Source organism: Aspergillus pseudonomiae, assembly GCF_009193645.1.
Source record: "Aspergillus pseudonomiae strain CBS 119388 unplaced genomic scaffold BDV37scaffold_103, whole genome shotgun sequence".
NCBI lineage: Eukaryota > Fungi > Ascomycota > Eurotiomycetes > Eurotiales > Aspergillaceae > Aspergillus > Aspergillus pseudonomiae.
This window is the reverse complement of record NW_022476095.1, coordinates 1-17,397: the sequence shown is the minus strand read 5'-3', so window position 1 is coordinate 17,397 and position 17,397 is coordinate 1. Positions and strand designations below refer to the sequence as shown.

Genomic DNA, 17,397 nt, shown 5'->3' with positions numbered 1-17,397 from the left:
GGTGTAACTTTGTATTGGGTTGGTTCGAGACTCAATAGCAAATTGTCGCGTGCACAGCTAGTTTTTATACCAACGCTATGATATACATATTTGAATATGTGTATGGTGTACATTTGTATGTATTATTTTTCGGTCTAAGACTTTTTGAAGGTGCCAGTTACGGTAGTGCTGAGAAAACCCTGCGGTTTCCAGCCATAGTCCAAAATACATGGATGAGACACACGGTATTATACAACCAACAACAGTATGTAGACAAGTCTAACACTTCAAACAGTTAAAATAAAAGATAATAATCATATCAATAGCCATCATACGCTAAAATAGCGTTTATCCATTAAACGGACGTACATATTTTACTCCTTTCCTATTTGATCGGCCAAGGGTAGATTATCAGATAACACCGATCAACCGATGACGCAGCACCTCCGACGAGCGGCGGAATTTCCTCCCCCCCATTAGTACTTCCGCTCCCAATCTATATCCAATTCACCCAACTACCTACTATTTCACCTCCCAATAGCCCGTGGTCTCTCCTCCAACTGCCAAACCATCCCTATCCTCCGGTATCAGGATCGAATGACAACACAGGCACGTCCAAAGACATGCTATTTCCTCGCGTGAGGACCCCCGGTATTCGACTCCGGACTACGCATCCACACACACAACATTGGAACCATATTCACCCCACATCGTACGCCGGTACAGCTTCGTTCTCGACGTCGCAAACTAGACGCGCAACAAGCCGTGAACCGAACCACTATGAAGTCCTCGAAGTACCCATAACGGCGTCAGCAGCGGAGATCAAAAAGTGCGTATACCCCTCCACACCACCCGGTCTCCTGGCCTCAGACATACATTACATTCACACATATACATACCACGAGAATATTGCATTCACTACAAGGCCATCCTCAATCACAATCTCGCTAATATGCAAGAAAGGGGCTAACAATGAAAACTTCCAACCCAGAAATTTCTATGCCCTCTCCCTCCGCCACCATCCAGACCGCAACCGCAACGACCCAAAGGCCTCCTCACGCTTCGCCCGAATCTCCTCCGCCTACGAAATACTCAGCAACCACACCAAACGCGCCGCCTACGACCGTGAACACGGGATCATAGCCCACCATTCAACACACAGCACCGCAAACCCTGGTCAACACCCCATGGGCAGCCACAGTAGCTACAGCGCAAACCTGCACACAAAGGGGGCATCATACGCTGGATCACGGCCAGCTAGCGGACTGAGTAAACGCCGGGGACAGTTCCGTGGGCCGCCCCCCAGTTTCTATGCGCATGGGGGGTACGGGAATAGGAAGGCTCCCCGGGGAGCGTCGTCGTCTTCGGCTGCGGGCGGCTGGAGCGAGCATGATCCTACGGCATTTATTTATCGAAACCCTGTGAATCATTTTGATGCGCCGGGGCATTATAAGACGCAGTCAGCTGAGGATGCGAGGCGGAAGGAGAGGCGGTCGAAGGAGATGGGTGCGGAGATGAATGATCGGTATATTGGAAGTCGCGGAGATTTTGCTGTGCGGTTTATTATCGTTTGCGGCATTCTGGTGGGCGCTGGGTCTATGACGGGTTTTATCGGTTGGCCTGGGGAACGGGGCACCAAGGCTAGCGGTAGTAAACCGGCTCGGCGGAAAGAAGAGTGAGTCGCGGGTATCCTATGGTTTGGTATATAGAAGGTGTTGTCTTCCTAATTCCCTATGTACAGTGCTGTTAAAAGCTAGGGATGTGATTCCTTTAATAGACCATATAACCCAGATTGAATCGTGCACGGTCGTGGCTCCCCCCACAGCTACAATTCCCTTGTATGGATTTATTAGTACGCTCGTCTACGTGGATCGGGGATAATGCTGCCTATGCCTATCAACTTTGGTTCGACTAATGGTCACCATATCCATCATAGCGGACATGTGAGAACGAGCTCTTCAAACAACCTGACGTTGGCTCTACAATCGAGGGAGGCTGGGTCCTAACTGATATACATTGATCATGGATAGATACGGTACACGATTAGTAAGGTTGGCATTTGATAGCACTCGCCCGTTTCCAGCAGAGCCTGATATATATGCACCCATTCCGAGTACAGCTATATGGCATCTAGAAAGCAACCATAGATAGAAAAGTCTAATATTATTCACAAATTGCTATCCTCAGGCTAGCGGAACACGGTATTATAGGCGTGGAGAGATAGTACACAGAGAGACTCGTTTAAGCCTCGAAGGTGAAGCTGGCACCGACCTTGTGGGCAGCCTGGTTCAGGTTCTGGGTATCGAAGGAAGCACCAAGGCCAAGGGTGACACCAGGGCGGAGCAGAACGTTGTAAGCCAGAGCGGCGACACCACGGTCGTTGATCTTGGCCTATTTTGTCATCAATTAGTGTTGTTTTACCTCACATAGACACAAAAGGTTCGCATACCTTAGCGAAGGAAGAGGGGTCGAGTCTGTACTTGCTGGCAACCTCAAGGCCGACGGAGTTGCCGGTCTTGGAGTCCCAGGTAGCCTTAGCACCAGCCTCAACCTGAGCGTTGACGCGGTGGTAGTAGCTGGCAGCGAAGACGGACAGGTTGTTGCTAGCGGTGATGGCAGCGGTGTACTGGGGAACGCTGTAGCCAATGGCAGCGGAGTACTTGGTGATGGCAGCCTTCTGGACGTCGTAGCCACCCTCAGCACCAACGAGGAAGCCCTCGTGGCCAAGAACAGCGTCGAAGTTGGCGGAGGGGCCGTTCAGGAGGTCGAAGAAGGCACGGGCGTGCAGGTTGGGCTGCTTGAAGTGAAGGTTGACCTTAGCACCCTTGGACTGCTTGGAAGGCTGGTACTGGGTGAGGATCTCGGCCTTGAGACCGTTGGCAATGTTGTTGTCGAGCTCGAGCTTGGTGTCGAGGGCGTTGGCAGTGGTCCATGCCTGGGTGAGGGTGAGGCCTGGGCGGGGACAGAATATTAGCAAGACTGCATGATGGCTAATCCTGGATGAAAGAAAGATTTTGAGATGCTGAGACAAGGCTTGGCCGCATGAAAATGAAAACATGGACCGAGCGTCTCGCAATATTGGGCAATTGGAATTGGGTGGTTTGCGTATGGGACGTCTGCGTCTTTTGGGGCCTTTACCAGTAGGCTTGTCGACATACTTGGCCTCGAGCTATAAGATTGATCGGTTAGCGTTATGTCCAATAACTTGACATCATTCGCAGTATGCAAGCTGTGAGACTTACGGAGCCAGCGATGGGACCCTCGTGGGCGTTCTTGCCCTTCACGTTGAAGGTGACGCCATTGGGAGCCTTAGACTTGACCTCAAGGCTGGCTAAAAAATCAAGTTAGCCAGGTTGCGCGCGAAAAGTATTGTAACCACCAATTGTAGATATAACAGCAAGACACACATACCAGCGCTGGTGTGGTAGAAATCCTTGTTAAGGAGCTATTGCGCAGAATATTAGCACGAAAATCCTTCCCGTCAAGCTTATTTTGTCGTTGATTTTTGCAAATCAAAGGAAACCACAAGAGCATACATCGTTGGCCGCCTTGGCGATGTCAGAGAAAGAAGCAGGAGCAGACATTGTGAATGTGAGAGGAGTGGTTAACGATAACGTGGGTATCGTAAAGGTAGTATAACGGTTGAAGGGGGACGGAAACGGTGAGGGGAGAAGAAGGGAGGAAAGCGATGGGGAAAAGCGACGTTGAAGGTTGAGTCCCAAACAACAAGGAAACCACGGGAAAAGCCGCTCACTCTGATTGGCTGCTACTCGGTTGCCGGTAAAATCCGCTAAGTCTCGTGACATTGATGCCTGGGGCGGCTATGCCGTCATCTGCAAGTGGACGCGTAAAGTTTCATCCAATGGGTTAACTTGCATAAGCTCATACTACTAGTCATAGTATCAAGGTTTACTTCTTAACCTTCCCCCTGAACCACCGCTTGTCAACTGCCGGGAAGCCTCCCAACTGTTTTATCTATAAATTATAACAGAGCTACAACCTGGTCTATTTCGAGGGCTCTAACCTAAAAGAAGGCACCATTATACAAGAGCAGTTTTGAAAGGGATTTCATAACCCTCCGCCCTGTTAAGGGCGGAAAAAACACTTTTTGAGACACGTCTCTATTGCATGAGTCTATCCCAAACACCCGACACAAATCGCAAGCATCATTATCTAAACATTTACTCAACATGGTCGTACTTGGCGTTGTGAGTCGCGATAGCTCTGGTGTCAAACATTAGCATTTGCCTTCTGAGGTAACGAACAATCCAAGAGAGAAATGACTCATTGCAAACATACCTTCCACTAGGGTCGGTCTGTTTCGACCATGTGGGCACCCAGCGCTCAACAGTAGATGCACAGGAAGGTGGGAAGTGCTCATCGAACATCATACGGTACCAGTAACTGTTATGGTCAGTTCCTAATGCTCACTCATGACTTTGTAAGGTGTAGGACATACGCTTCCTTGGTATCAGGGATATCGTTGCCCCACTCGGGCTTAGGGTTCTTCATCATTTCATCAGTGACATGAGTCTCAGCATGGTCCTTCAGGCCGTCGATCCAGCTGTAGCCAACGCCGTCGCTGAACTGCTCCTTCTGGCGCCAGAGGATCTTCTCGGGAAGGTATGGCTCGACATCGGGCTCATCGGTGGTGTCGAATGCTTTACGCAGGATGTACTTCTCAATGCGCTCTTTGGTGATCATCTTATCCTGAGGATCAACACCCATAGCAGTCTCGAGGAAGTTCTTGTCCAAGAAAGGCACACGGGCTTCCAGACCCCAAGCAGAAGTCGACTTGTTCGCTCTGAGGCAGTCTGCCAGGTGCAGGGCCTTGACTCGTCTCACAGTCTCCTTGTGGAATTCCTCCTTGTTGGGGGCAGCGTGGAAGTAGAGGTAACCACCGAAGATCTCGTCACTTCCCTCACCACTCAGAACCATCTTCACACCCATGGCCTTGATCTTGCGGCTGAGGAGATACATGGGAGTAGATGCACGGATGGTAGTCACATCATAAGTCTCCAAGTGGTAGATGACATCGGAAAGAGCGTTGATACCATCCTCAACGGTGAAGGTGAAAGCGTGGTGCTTGGTTCCAAGATACCTGGCCACCTCAAGGGCAGCCTCAGTATCGGGAGCACCGGGCAGACCGATGGAGAAGGAGTGCAACTGTTGGAATGTGGTGACGGTAGAGAGCTCGTTGCTGTCGTCAATGCCAACCAGATCGGATGAGCCAGTCTGGTTCTGGACGGCTACCTTGGCAGCCTCCTGCATGCGCAGAGTCTCACGCTGGGCAATGGAGGCGACCAAGCTGGAATCCAGACCACCGGACAGCAGAACACCGTAAGGAACCTCAGCCATCAGACGCTTCCGAACAGACTTCTCCAAGGTGTGACGGAGGACCTTAAGGTCAACAGGAGTCGTGGGGACGTTAGTGGGATCCCACCACTTAGGCTGGAAATAACGAGTCATAGAGCCGGTCTTCGAGTCGAAAATGTGGCCAGGAGGGAAAGCCTCGATCTTGTCGCAAACTGGGTGCAGGGACTTCAGCTCCGAAGCGAAGTAGATAGCTCCTGGGGTCTCCGAAGACCAGCCGATGTAGAAGCTAGTGACACCAATGGGATCGCGTGCCGCAACAACCCGGTCTTGCTTTCTGTCGTAAAGCACCCAAGAGAACATGCCGTCAAGGTGCTTAGGGGCATCAAGGCCATGTTCCATGTACTGAACTCGTCAGCCTCCATAATATCACTGTGTTTGCGGCTACAATGGTCCTTTCACACGTACCAATGGGATAACAACTTCGCAATCTGAATGTGTCTTGAAGTCATATTGGTTCTTAAGGTTCTTTCTGATGATGCGGTGGTTATAGATTTCTCCGTTGACGGCCAGAGCGAGGGAACCGTCATCGTTCACAAGGGGCTGAGCACCAGAGTCTGAAAGGTCTTAGCAGGACACCTCGCTTGCGAAGCTTGGCAGGGCACATACCGACACCGACGATACACAGACGCTCGTGTGCAAGGACTGCGATGCGTTAGCTCCTAGTTTCTGGGTGGACGTTCCTTGTAGAAATGGGATTGACTGACTGGTCTTATCAGCAATGAAGTTTCCGCCTGTTATTTTCTCAGTATAGTCTTCACTAAACCCTTCCACATAAATGTGACTCACTCCAATCGGGTCCACGGTGGCGCACGCTGGCAACGAAATCAGTCTCAGTTCTGCTGTCCGACAAAAGAGGAGGAATACTTACGCCTTGGCCATGCGCAAAGCCGTAGGCTTAAATTTTTGCACATCAGGGTGGCTGCCGAGGGTAACAACTGTTAGCGACTTGATCCGGAAAGGGCCCCGTACCCGCTGCTAGGGTTTCGCGGGGAGGGAGTGCAGGGATCAAACAGAAGCGATAGGGACATACTTATAACACGCGAAAATGCCACACATGATGACGACGAGCAATTGGCTCACTAGAGAAAACGACAAGCAGCAAGGTGACAAGAAGAAGAGAAAGAAAAGGAATTGCCACGCGTGCTTTCCGGGAAAAGTATAGGGTATGGGGAAGAGTGACTTTTTAAAATGCGATTTCCGGCGGGGCGGAATCGAGGGGCGATTTCGGCCACAATTTATTCAATCTTTTTTGACGGACGTGACTCACTGATAAGATAACCGCTCTGGGTCTGGATTGGGTGCCCTCCAATGACAGCCTGATTATTCCATGACTACTCCTTTTCTCTTAAGGTTCCTCGTACGTTACAGAACTGACCAGATACTACCTACTCGTACCATGGGAGGTATTAGGGATTCGCTGGAGCACGTCTGGAGCAGACCAACTCGACCCCTATCGGCCAAGCGGATCATTCTACCCCACATACTAAGTACGGAAGTGTCAGATCACCCGTTGTAGGTAGAAATGACCATATGAGCTGCGAGAGCACAGTGATTGTACGGTTGCCAGAGAAGACCCGAAGAAACGGGCCGGGTCAGAGAAGAAAGGAACAACAAAGCGATTCTAAAACGCCGTCCATAACCACCCATTTTGTGAATGCTAAGACGCCATGCTCGCTAGAGGGAGTAAGAAAAACAAAAGATCGTGATCATAAATGTAAAGAAAGTGATGCGCGCATACGCCATCAGTCGTCACAGCCAGAAAAATGCACAGCCCGTCCTTCTAGCTTTCCATTCTCCCCCATCCCTGCACAAGAAATGAGAAACACGCTGCATGGAGTGAGATATCTGCTAACGTAAAATCACTCCCACGTGGCTATCTACCAGCCATCAACGTTCGCCTCCGTTCATAATGCGCCATGCCCGTGTAAGAAATTTGGTGAGGAAAGACGACATGGGGAAAGAAAGAACTAAACCCCCGAATGCGTAATCCAGTCCGCCGTAGAAGGAGGGCTTAAAGCGTTGGGTTATCCTTCACAACTTGTCTCACCCGTTTCTCATATGCCGGCCGATCCTTCTTGAACAGATTGTATGCCTCCGCCTGTGCAGGCGACTCCGGATTGGGGTCATCGAGCAGGTCCTGGATGCCCAGCAGAATTTGTTTAATGGTGATGGCAGGTTTCCAGGCTTCTTCCTCGTTCAAAATTGAAAGGCAGACGGTGCCTGAGGGGTAAACATTCGGGTGAAATAGAGGAGGGACGAATTTGCCTGTTGTAGTGAACATTAGCTATCCGCCATGAAATCCAGCAAGGTCACCGTTGCTTTCCGCCCCGGTTTGTCTTCAACGGAGGGTGATAATACGTACACTTTGGAGGCTTAGTCGGGTATTCTGTACAGAAATAGGTTAGTCAATCTCATTTCTACCTTCGCGACATCCGAGAAGTAGATAACAACGTACCGTCTGGAAAAGTAACATCGAGCTTGAAAAGGCCGCCGTCCCAGAGAGTCTGCGCCTTTCCCGGGATGCCACACTCCCAGCGCTTCAAATCCAACACACCCTGAGGGGTTCGATAAGGCTTCGCGTAGAATCCGAAAGGATGGTCACGTCGCCACTGCTTTCTGTACAGATACAAAATCGCAATCAGTATCCGGGAAGAGCCAACCTGAGGCAAGGCCGTAGCCGAGCGCCAAACGATTCTATCACATACCTTTCTTCCGTCAGGCGATTCAGACAAAGAGACATCTTGATCTTTGGAGTGGCGCAAAAGGTAGTGAATAGTTGAATCTACCAGAGAATAAATAAGAGCCAAGTGAAGAGTGGGCAAGCTGGATGAGCTGTAGAATGATATCAGCGGGGGGTGAGGGGTCAATAAAGAAATAAGAAAGTGGAAAAAAAGAAAATAGATGAACAGGGAGGGAACACAAAGGTGGGAATGAGAGGCGCTGTCACTGAATCTGTGGAAGTCCGTGAATGTTCCAAAGTACCTCTTAGAAACCCATCGGCTTGATGCCCCTCAGCCAATCGCTGGCCGGCCCTACGGAGATTGATCTGGGTCACCTGACTACCACGTATTACATGCATAACAGGCGTACCCCATATCGATATACTAGCAGTAGTAAGAACTAGCAATAGGAGATGCCCACTGCCATATCTACTAGTATTGATTTATAAAGAGCTCGAGGTTACACAACAACCTCGCTTTTCCTTATTGCCAACCATTCTCTCCAATAATTTGACTCAGAACAAGGCGGCCATGGTGCATCATAAATTGCTTGATACCAACCCTATGTCTCCATATAAATACCTGCTACCATTGTTATGCCTCGAGAAAGGCCTTATATCATGGTGGCCGATGATTTGGACTGGTGCTCTTATCAAACGCGTCGCAAGACGAGGGACGCAAAGGTAGGAGAAACGCCTATGTGATGAGAAGGCTAGTTCCTATCACTAAGACCAGTAACAACACGGCTGAAGAGAGCCTTCACTTTCATGGATAAAAGCTGCAAAACCTCAAGAGGCACATTAGACTTGTTTGGTCGGCTCTTGACACATGGTTCTGATGTGCCAGGTGTTACTGACAAATTGAACTAAAGAAATTTGGTGCCTGGTGTAAAACTGACAGAAGCTTATCGGTATCATTCATTAACTCTATTCCTTTGTAGTTCTTATTCATATATTCCTTCCTCAAATTTCTGGGTGTCAAAGAACCGAGCTGTGATTGGATTCCCGTTGAATATTCGGCCCTCCAAGGCGTTGACAGCCTGAATGGAAGAAATGCATTAGTAAACAAACAACCAAATCACTCGGTTAAAGACCCTTACTCTTAGAGCAGATAGCTGATTGGTGAATTTGACAAATACCGGGACTGGAGGGGCCGCGCTGCGGGCAATGAAGACACGTTCGACATTTCCATACTGTTCAGGTTAGAATTGCATAGTAGCACCAGAGGAGTAGGATCCCACCTTCTCAGAACACTCATCCCCGATCTCTTGCATCAAGCCCCCATCCTGGTCGCCTTCTAGTTCTGCTTCCACGTCCATGCCGTCTAACATGCCCTTCAAGACAACGACTTCGCTCATTTGACCAAACTTCCCCTCGTCTTCTTTCTTCCTCGCACCACCAATGATTTTACCCCTGCCAGCGGGAGTGGCGAAGCCACCACCCTCTGAGTCTGGCCGCTTCTTCTGTTTCTCGACCTTGACCTGCAGTGGGTTGACAATACCCGACCCCGTTGCGCCCAAACCAGAGCCTTTTGTCCAACCATACTTTTCAAGCAGACGCTGAGCAAATCCCTTCTGTCCGGGCCGGAGTGAGCGCTGACCCTCCTCTTCACCTTCACCCTCACCTTCCACCGGTTGCTCCTTAGCGAAAACTTCCTCAAGCTCTGCTTCTGATGCAGGTATATCTGCCGGTGGGGGAGGTAAAGTATAGCGGACAGGTGCACGAGAAATAGTCGCAGAGGCAGGTTGCAGCGCTTCTAGCGGCCGTGATTGTGGTGGCGGCGCAGATTCTGCTATAGGCTGGGTTCCAGCCGACATCTGAATGCGACGTAGATAAGCATCTTCACCCGTAGGGTCATCTGTAACAGATGCCTCTGGGGGAGGTGGTGGTGTATAGTCGGTCATAGCCGTATCGGCTAGGTTTGTATGCAGTTGTGCACGCTTGGCAAATGCCTCCTCTCCGGAAGCAGCATCCGGTATATCAGCAGGGGGAGCGGGAGCCGGGGGCATATCGTTGAGGTTTGGAGGTGGTGCGAAGCTGCTCGGAGGGGCGAATTGTCCTGTAACAGTTCAGCCGTAGAATCACTATCACTATAAGACAACACATACGGTTCATTGGCCTTCCATATTCCTCATCACTATACGAATCTCGGCTCGGAGATCGCACTATGCGATGTGCGTAGAGGCGATCCTTCCACTCGCGAACTTCGGCTATCTGCTCATCGCTGTGCTTATATTCTTCGTAACTATTAGGCCGCGACGGGTCGTAGATGTCGTCCCAGTCCTGGGCAAATTCCCGCGTATCCTTGTTCTTCTTGCGCTTCTTGCGCCCACCCCGCTGCCTTTTTGGTCCAGCATAGAAGTCATTGACATCATCCTCTTCGGTATTAGCCCAATCTGCAAGGGTAGTCTTAGGAGCCGCTGCCGGTACGGGAGCAGGGGCTGCCTTCGGTAAAGCTGGCTTCGGTTTTGGTTTCTGCGCAGATAGTTGGGGTCTCTTCGTAGGCTGAAATCGGAGAGAAGCTGATCGCCAAAACCAGAAGAACAAAGGACAAGTGAGCAATCAGATCACAAACAAGAATACATGAAACTGTCGGTCATGAGGAGGGTTATGGTCTACCGGCATTGAGCTGTTGTTTCTTGGCAGCTGATTCATCTGGCTGCGACTCGCCTTCGGAGGCTTGCTTGAAGACGACCGGGGCGCGAGAAATCGTCCCGGGAGAGTTATCGGCGGATGGATCGAGCAGATTTGCATAGAGCGAGAGCATGCCCCCGGGCTTAGAGGGGGTGTTCTCGGAAGCCATACGTCCGGTTGATTTTTATAGACAAGTCAACCGAATAAAGAGAGTGACAATTATTGTGTCGGAGAAGTTGGAGACAAGTACTATCGTGCGGAGTACAGCTTGAGCACTTGTTTGCATCTCATATCACTTGACATGTGGAGCATATGGCTTAGTCATCTAGAGATTCGTATCCTTATTGGATGCTCTTCTTCCTCCTATCATGGTGAAGGAACTATAGCCAGGGCCGGCAGGTACTTGATCAGATCACTCAACTTAAAGATTGCTACGGATTGAATTATAATAGCGTCGAGTTAAGATTTTGCATGTCTTATTTGGCATTGAATGTATGCCTCATGTGTTGACCTGACTTCAGGAGGTCACTCTGAGCTGAAGGCCGCTAAACCACTAGCATTAGCGCATATACTTTGCTACTATATCCAGGGTTTATAAACATTCAAGGCGCAATGAAATCTCTTGCAGTCGCCTCATTGCACCTCGCAGTTGCGCGTATACTGCTCTCGAAGACCATTTGCGGAGTTTCGAGTCCGGCAGTTCTCCCCAGGCTACTTCTGCTTACACACTGGAGGCTACATCCGAGAAGCTGCAACTTGTATGCGGGGTTAAATATTGGAGTCAGATTTGCTCGTTAGCACTCCAGGCGGCCGTATCCGACATAGCTCTCATCAAACGGTTGAACGGGTATCGGTCAAAGTAAGGGGCTGTTAATAGCTAAAACGCAACAGACCGCACTCACAGACAGAAACTAGCATCAGAGATGGCGATTGAATCGATTGAGCAACCTTGAGAAGACAACAGAATGGAAAGCTGCCAGCAGCTACCTAGTATTGCTGGATGTACATAAATTACTCAACCCGGAAGAAAACGGCACCTTCTAATTAGTCATGTGGGGAGTGGAGAACTCCCTGACAATGACGATAATCCCCGAGGGCGGATCGTGCCAGGAATCGTGGAGGCGATCGGTCACACCCGCTGCCTACCCATTACCGGCCGAGAGAAGCTGAGCTATGTCTACTCCTCTTGTACTCCCTGGGATGGTGACAAAAGTGACAACCAACTGACAATATCGTACAACTTCCTTTAATCCACGAATCGGAGATCTACGTCCTTAATATCAATCCCTGAAGCCAAGACATCATCAGTGTCTTGTCCGATCCACCATGACCACCTTAGCGCAGTCCTTCTCCTCTCGGAGCACCGACATTGCTGTTGTGGTCCCCAAGAGACAGACCCCCCTGTCCCCTACTCTCAATATCACCTATCAACAGCTGCACGCTCATGTGGCCGAGTTTCAAGCTAAGTTGGCCAAGCTGGGCGTTGGCCACGGAGGTGCGGTGTCCTTGGCGCTGGTGAATTCGTACGAATTCATCGTCGGGTTTCTAGGCGCGTCCTGGCAGCGGGCGATCGCCGCTCCACTGAATCCCGCTTATAAGCAGGAGGAGTTCGAGTTCTACATCGATGACCTTAGTTCGACGTTAGTGCTGATCCCTAAGGGATCGTATGCCCAGAATGGCCCCGCTGTGCGAGCTGGAAGGAAATACAATGCTGCGATTGCAGAGTGCTACTGGAATGGCACAGAGGTGGTTTTGGATGTGAAAGAACACGGAAAATTGGCGGGTAGCGCGGGTGTGACTGTCGGACAGGCCCAGCCGGACGATGTTGCTCTTGTGCTTCATACAAGTGGCACGACCGGCAGGCCCAAGGCTGTAGGTCTTCCCGTTCTGGCAAAACTATAGATACTGACATGGAAAAAGGTTCCACTCACTCACAAGAATCTCACCACAACCATGAGTAATGTGCCCAGATAGCTTACAACGAGCAGTATATTAACCATGCCGTAGGGAACATCCGGGACACGTACGCCCTAACGCCACAGGACCGTACGTATCTGGTGATGCCTCTTTTCCATGTCCACGGTCTCCTGGCAGCATTCCTGGCGCCTCTATACTCTGGAGGATCCGTCATTGTACCTCCGAAGTTCTCGGCCCATGAATTCTGGTCGGATTTCGTAACCTATAACGCAAACTGGTACACAGCTGTGCCTACTATCCACCAGATTCTGCTTAAAACCCCGTTACCCAACCCCATCCCCAATATCCGCTTCATCCGCTCCTGTTCCTCACCATTGTCCCCCAAAACCTTCCAGGATCTGGAGAAGACGTTCAACGCGCCCGTCCTGGAGGCATACGCCATGACAGAAGCCGCTCACCAGATGACCAGCAACCCTCTGCCGCCCGGAAAGCGCCAGCCCGGCAGCGTCGGCATTGGACAGGGCGTAGAAGTCAAGATCCTTGATCAGGACGGCAACGAGGTTCCGCAGGGCAAGGAGGCCGAGATTTGCGTGCGCGGTGAGAACGTCACCAAGGGGTATTTGAACAACCCGTCCGCCAACAAATCCTCGTTCACCAAGGACGGGTTCTTCCGCACGGGAGACCAGGGTAAGAAGGATCCGGACGGCTACGTGATCATCACCGGCCGTATCAAAGAACTCATCAACAAGGGCGGAGAGAAGATCAGTCCCATCGAGCTAGACAACATGCTCCTGCACCACCCCAAGGTGGCCGAGGCCGTGTGCTTCGCCATCCCAGACGAGGGACACTATGGCGAGGACATCGGTGCCGCGGTGGTCCTAAAGGGCAACAACACAGCCACGGAGGACGAGCTCAAGTCGTTCATGGCAGAGAAGCTGGCGAAATTCAAGACTCCCAAGAGGGTACGTACTACCTGTCCAACACATCCCCACAGACCTCACATTGACTAACACGGTAGCACCAGGTCTGGATCGTTCCCCAGATCCCCAAGACCGCGACGGGCAAAATCCAGCGCCGCAAGGTCGCAGAGGCGATGCTGACGCCCAAGGCGAAGCTGTAAATCGGATCTTCCATCCACTCATATATTCATATATTCATATATATATATATATATGTACAACAGACAAATACACACATTCGTATTGGACAAGTACCCACCTCCACATATACAATCGTAGCACCCCCCCCCCCCCCCTCATAAACCCAACTAAATCCAAGACCTAAGGAAGAGCCTTATCCCCAACCCGAACGGCACACATAAACTACACCAACCAAGATCAGCCCAAACCCAAACCCAAAGACAACAGTACTCCAGCCCCAGTATCCCAAACTTAGAACCACAACCACCACAACTCAACGAGCAAAAAAAAAAAAAGAAAGAAAGAAAGAAAGGAAATCAGCAACATACCGGAATAACCTGCGCTTTCTCAACGTCCCAGACACCACTCCGGGTATAGATATCCTTAGCGATCAACTCCCTCACCTCGGCCTCACTCTCAGCGAGAACGATCAAAGCGCTTCCGTTAAAGGAAGGGGTCTCGCCGGGCACGGGGTGCGAATCGACCGTTCCACCTGTCAACACTTTCGTCAGTTCTCACGTCCATGTCTACCAAGGGGGGATGATTTAAAAAAGGCACGAGACATACCACCGCAGACGACTGTGCCGTTCGCGACCAGAGGCTTTACGCCTTCGAGGTGTTGGCTGTGAATGGGCACTGTTAGTGGATTGTTTGGGGGTTCCATGGTGGGGTTGCGCGGAGTACTGTGTGGTACATACCCGCGGACGTCGAGACGCTTCTGCAGCGCGTCTGGCTTGTCCGGGACGAGGCAGATGAATTCCTTTTTGGTGGACATTTTTGTATTTTTGTTTCTGTTTGTGTGGCGGGATGTCTCGGATCGGTGGATTTAGAGCTGATGTCTTACTTGGTGGGAGGGAGAGTAGTATTTATGGAGGTCGAAGTGGGGATTATCCGGATTGTCTTGCGGGGAAAATAGAAATGGTGGGATCCATGTTGGTTGGTTATGTTTTTTTTTATCATCTCAGAATATTCATACTGTCTTGACTTCTTTTTGCATCACGCGTGGTTGCATTTTCGAATTACGGATCAGTTAACCTCTCTCAATCATAACAGCCCGACAAATTGTAGCCTATATATGTATGTACATGGACGCCAGGCACCGTTATGCCCTGGTTCTTGGCTCGCCGACGGCAACCGCCTCGCTCCCTTTTTGCAAGACATGGCTCAGTCCGAACTGAGCTGTGTCCCTCATGGATGTCGATCATGCGGATAACAGCCACCCAGTGCGAGCACCAGGCCATGGCAGACTGGAAACCCCCGTCACAATCGTAGGAAACCCTGCCGCGGCAGTAGGCTTGCTTGCACAGTCGTCAAGGAGAACAAGGCAACACCAGGAATACAAGCGTAAAATCACCCGTTCACTCTATGAGCGTCGACACCGCTGAACACGTTCCCCATAGCGCCAAAAAAAAAAAAAAAAATAGAAAAGAAACAGCACGATCCCTAGAACGCGACATGAAGAAGACTAATTACCGGAACCATGAGATGTCCGTTTCAAACGTCCAAGTGGGGGGGAATGGTAAAGGCAAAAAGCACAAGTATCGAGAAGGAAAAGAATCCCATGTTGTGAACCACAGACATCAACGGGGAAAAGGGTATTAAAATCTTGGAGAAAATAAAGAACCGAACGCCGCCGGCTCGGTGAGAAAAGGACCAAGTCCGGCCACGCGCTTAGTACGCTTTACGGTCTCCAAGATTGCCGGGTTTTTCATCGGTGTCGATATGCCACACAACGTAATTCGGCAAGCCGTACACCTGGTATCCCGCTCGCTTCGCCATGCGCGCAAATCCCTCGGTTTCGGCCTGGTTCTCGAAGGCATATGCGGGGAAATTGATTCCTAGGGTTTCAGTTAGGAGCAGCTCTCCGGGGCAATCATTCCAAAGGCCGTGCACAACATACCTGTACGATGGACGTCGGCCTTGACGAGAATGTTTACACCGCCAATGCCGTCCAGCTCGACCTCTTCGTCCTTGTTATTTCTCCAGTCGCCCATGGAAACAAGATATTGGCGGCCTGTATCATATTCCTTGTAGCCCTCAGCCAGCACGGTGTCCGGATCGAGGGTTTGTCGGAGCCGGCGCCCCTTGTCAGACTCAATCCACGAGTTGTAGTCAACTGGAAAGGTGGGTTAGCATTGACCATCGTCGGCAGGCGTTATCTCCACTTACAGCGACCCTCGACATCAACACCGTCCTTATATCTGTGGAACCAGATATCTGTAGAGAGGTCAGCCTTTGCTATAGAATCACTGTGGCAGCCCGCTTACTTGGAACGAGGATATCTCGGTCATGGGCCATGAAGTCCTGAAGGATAGTCTCGGGGCTGTCGACAATATCCACATCTCTCCAGTAAACCCAGGAGTGGTCAGGCTTCAGGGCGGAGTACAGCAGATAGTTGCGTGCCCGGCCAATAGCCTTACGGCGCGGACCCTGGGCGGCGAACGAGTGCCGATCCTCAACGTTCATGTTTATATCGGCCCCGAAGTCCTTCTTAACAATGCTCGCACTGCGGAACGCAATCTTATCACCTTGTTCCTGGATCCGGTTCAACTCAGAGACGAGGACGCTTTCGGTGTCATCCATGGAATCGCCGACGAGGAAAGCCAGGTCAATGAGGTGATGAGGGTAGGTCAGCTTATAGAGCAGCTCGAAGTACTTTTGCAAATATGGGGCAGCATCTCTGAGCGGCGTCAGGATGAGCACTCGTTCGGCGTTTGCGACAGCTTGAGCACTCGAGCCAATGGGGTTGAGGTTGATGTTGTGAATGGTAGAGGAGTTGACTTCGTAAGCTTCGTGATGGTTATAGACGACTGGGGTTTGCATATGGGCATTCCACTCGGATATTTCGTTGAGGCTCATGTCCATTGGCGACTTGGAAGGCCCGTAACAGTAGAAACTGGACCGTCGAGTTAGGATGTGCATCATGTGCAGGGGTTGGTTCACGCCGCGTGTCGCGCCCAAGCCCGGTTGCAAGTGAGTCGAGCACTTACTTTTGCATCTCCGAAGCGGACTTGCTGATACCACGCCACAGCAAGATCAACAAGCCGGTGAGGGCCAATGACACCAGGAAACGAGTCCGCGTCACCAGGACCAGAATGGCCCTCCATGGAGGCAGCCTCGCCTTCGCCGACTTCCACGTTACACCACCCTTGGGAAGAAGCATCTTTGCGATCTAAGCAATAGCGAGACGTGAAGAGGACTTGCAGTAGGGATATCGTTCCAAGACGAACGTTGTCGGTATCTCGAACCGATGGCGATCCCGGGAAAAGGTAGGGTCGCTGGCACCAACGTCCGGAGATCAATCAACCTTTAGCCGATCGCACGACCAATGAAGGTAGAACGGACCGGAAGGGAAAAGGAGCGACCGAAAAGAGCACTTGGCGGTGGCGCCGACAAAGTCGAGGGGAGTCACTTGTCTAAGGCAATCCGAAGTTGTTGTCGACTCAGTTGGGGCGGGAGATGGAATGCAAAGGAGAGAAAAGAAGAGAAAAAAAAAAAAAAAACGAAGATTGCGCAGGAGTATGGGGAAGGGGGCAGGAGGAACGAAGATGGTCCGTGAGTGTGGAAAAAGGACAGAAACAGAAACGTTGGTTTGCGGGAGGGAGCGGCAACAAGATGCCACCCGGCCTGGAA

At 50.9% G+C, this 17,397-nt stretch overlaps 8 protein-coding genes across 8 annotated transcripts; 2 read left to right on the top strand and 6 right to left on the bottom strand.

The window, feature by feature from the left end:
• Nucleotides 1-602: 602 nt before the first annotated feature.
• Nucleotides 603-1,658, top strand: BDV37DRAFT_275522 (DnaJ domain protein; the record flags this gene model as incomplete). The annotated part of the gene is made up of 2 exons (XM_032085407.1): nt 603-808; nt 971-1,658. The coding sequence occupies 2 exons, from the start codon at nt 603-605 to the stop codon at nt 1,656-1,658; spliced, it is 894 nt and encodes a 297-aa protein (XP_031936433.1).
• A 562-nt stretch (nt 1,659-2,220) lies between these two features.
• Nucleotides 2,221-3,563, bottom strand: BDV37DRAFT_275521 (porin; the record flags this gene model as incomplete). The annotated part of the gene is made up of 5 exons (XM_032085406.1): nt 2,221-2,370; nt 2,429-3,148; nt 3,222-3,310; nt 3,391-3,424; nt 3,516-3,563. 5 exons carry the CDS (start codon nt 3,561-3,563, stop codon nt 2,221-2,223), a joined length of 1,041 nt encoding a protein of 346 aa, XP_031936432.1.
• An 89-nt stretch (nt 3,564-3,652) lies between these two features.
• BDV37DRAFT_261463 (asparagine synthetase B) lies at nt 3,653-6,529 on the bottom strand. The gene is made up of 9 exons (XM_032083329.1): nt 6,386-6,529; nt 6,224-6,274; nt 6,142-6,167; nt 6,060-6,086; nt 5,962-5,997; nt 5,761-5,909; nt 4,439-5,697; nt 4,279-4,383; nt 3,653-4,203 (listed from the first exon to the last, which is right to left on the bottom strand). The coding sequence occupies exons 1-9, from the start codon at nt 6,409-6,411 to the stop codon at nt 4,161-4,163; spliced, it is 1,722 nt and encodes a 573-aa protein (XP_031936431.1). The 5' UTR covers nt 6,412-6,529; the 3' UTR covers nt 3,653-4,160.
• A 760-nt stretch (nt 6,530-7,289) lies between these two features.
• On the bottom strand, nt 7,290-8,307 carry BDV37DRAFT_10915 (E2 SUMO-conjugating protein UBC9). The gene is made up of 4 exons (XM_032078337.1): nt 8,061-8,307; nt 7,811-7,971; nt 7,718-7,741; nt 7,290-7,620 (listed from the first exon to the last, which is right to left on the bottom strand). Exons 1-4 carry the CDS (start codon nt 8,093-8,095, stop codon nt 7,367-7,369), a joined length of 474 nt encoding a protein of 157 aa, XP_031936430.1. The 5' UTR covers nt 8,096-8,307; the 3' UTR covers nt 7,290-7,366.
• Nucleotides 8,308-8,452: 145 nt separating this feature from the next.
• On the bottom strand, nt 8,453-10,944 carry BDV37DRAFT_261457 (putative G-patch DNA repair protein (Drt111)). Its single transcript, XM_032083328.1, has 5 exons — nt 10,694-10,944; nt 10,183-10,596; nt 9,316-10,133; nt 9,175-9,267; nt 8,453-9,114 (listed from the first exon to the last, which is right to left on the bottom strand). The coding sequence occupies exons 1-5, from the start codon at nt 10,875-10,877 to the stop codon at nt 9,019-9,021; spliced, it is 1,605 nt and encodes a 534-aa protein (XP_031936429.1). The 5' UTR covers nt 10,878-10,944; the 3' UTR covers nt 8,453-9,018.
• Nucleotides 10,945-11,851: 907 nt separating this feature from the next.
• BDV37DRAFT_261447 (acyl--CoA ligase) lies at nt 11,852-13,835 on the top strand. The gene is made up of 4 exons (XM_032083327.1): nt 11,852-12,580; nt 12,629-12,665; nt 12,716-13,587; nt 13,650-13,835. Exons 1-4 carry the CDS (start codon nt 12,035-12,037, stop codon nt 13,743-13,745), a joined length of 1,551 nt encoding a protein of 516 aa, XP_031936428.1. The 5' UTR covers nt 11,852-12,034; the 3' UTR covers nt 13,746-13,835.
• A 46-nt stretch (nt 13,836-13,881) lies between these two features.
• BDV37DRAFT_261445 (uncharacterized protein) lies at nt 13,882-14,678 on the bottom strand. Its single transcript, XM_032083326.1, has 4 exons — nt 14,463-14,678; nt 14,332-14,387; nt 14,094-14,257; nt 13,882-13,947 (listed from the first exon to the last, which is right to left on the bottom strand). The coding sequence occupies exons 1-4, from the start codon at nt 14,537-14,539 to the stop codon at nt 13,906-13,908; spliced, it is 339 nt and encodes a 112-aa protein (XP_031936427.1). The 5' UTR covers nt 14,540-14,678; the 3' UTR covers nt 13,882-13,905.
• A 490-nt stretch (nt 14,679-15,168) lies between these two features.
• BDV37DRAFT_261442 (ANP1/MMN9/VAN1 family protein) lies at nt 15,169-17,267 on the bottom strand. The gene is made up of 5 exons (XM_032083325.1): nt 16,755-17,267; nt 16,032-16,660; nt 15,934-15,981; nt 15,665-15,880; nt 15,169-15,602 (listed from the first exon to the last, which is right to left on the bottom strand). The coding sequence occupies exons 1-5, from the start codon at nt 16,925-16,927 to the stop codon at nt 15,436-15,438; spliced, it is 1,233 nt and encodes a 410-aa protein (XP_031936426.1). The 5' UTR covers nt 16,928-17,267; the 3' UTR covers nt 15,169-15,435.
• Nucleotides 17,268-17,397: the final 130 nt, after the last annotated feature.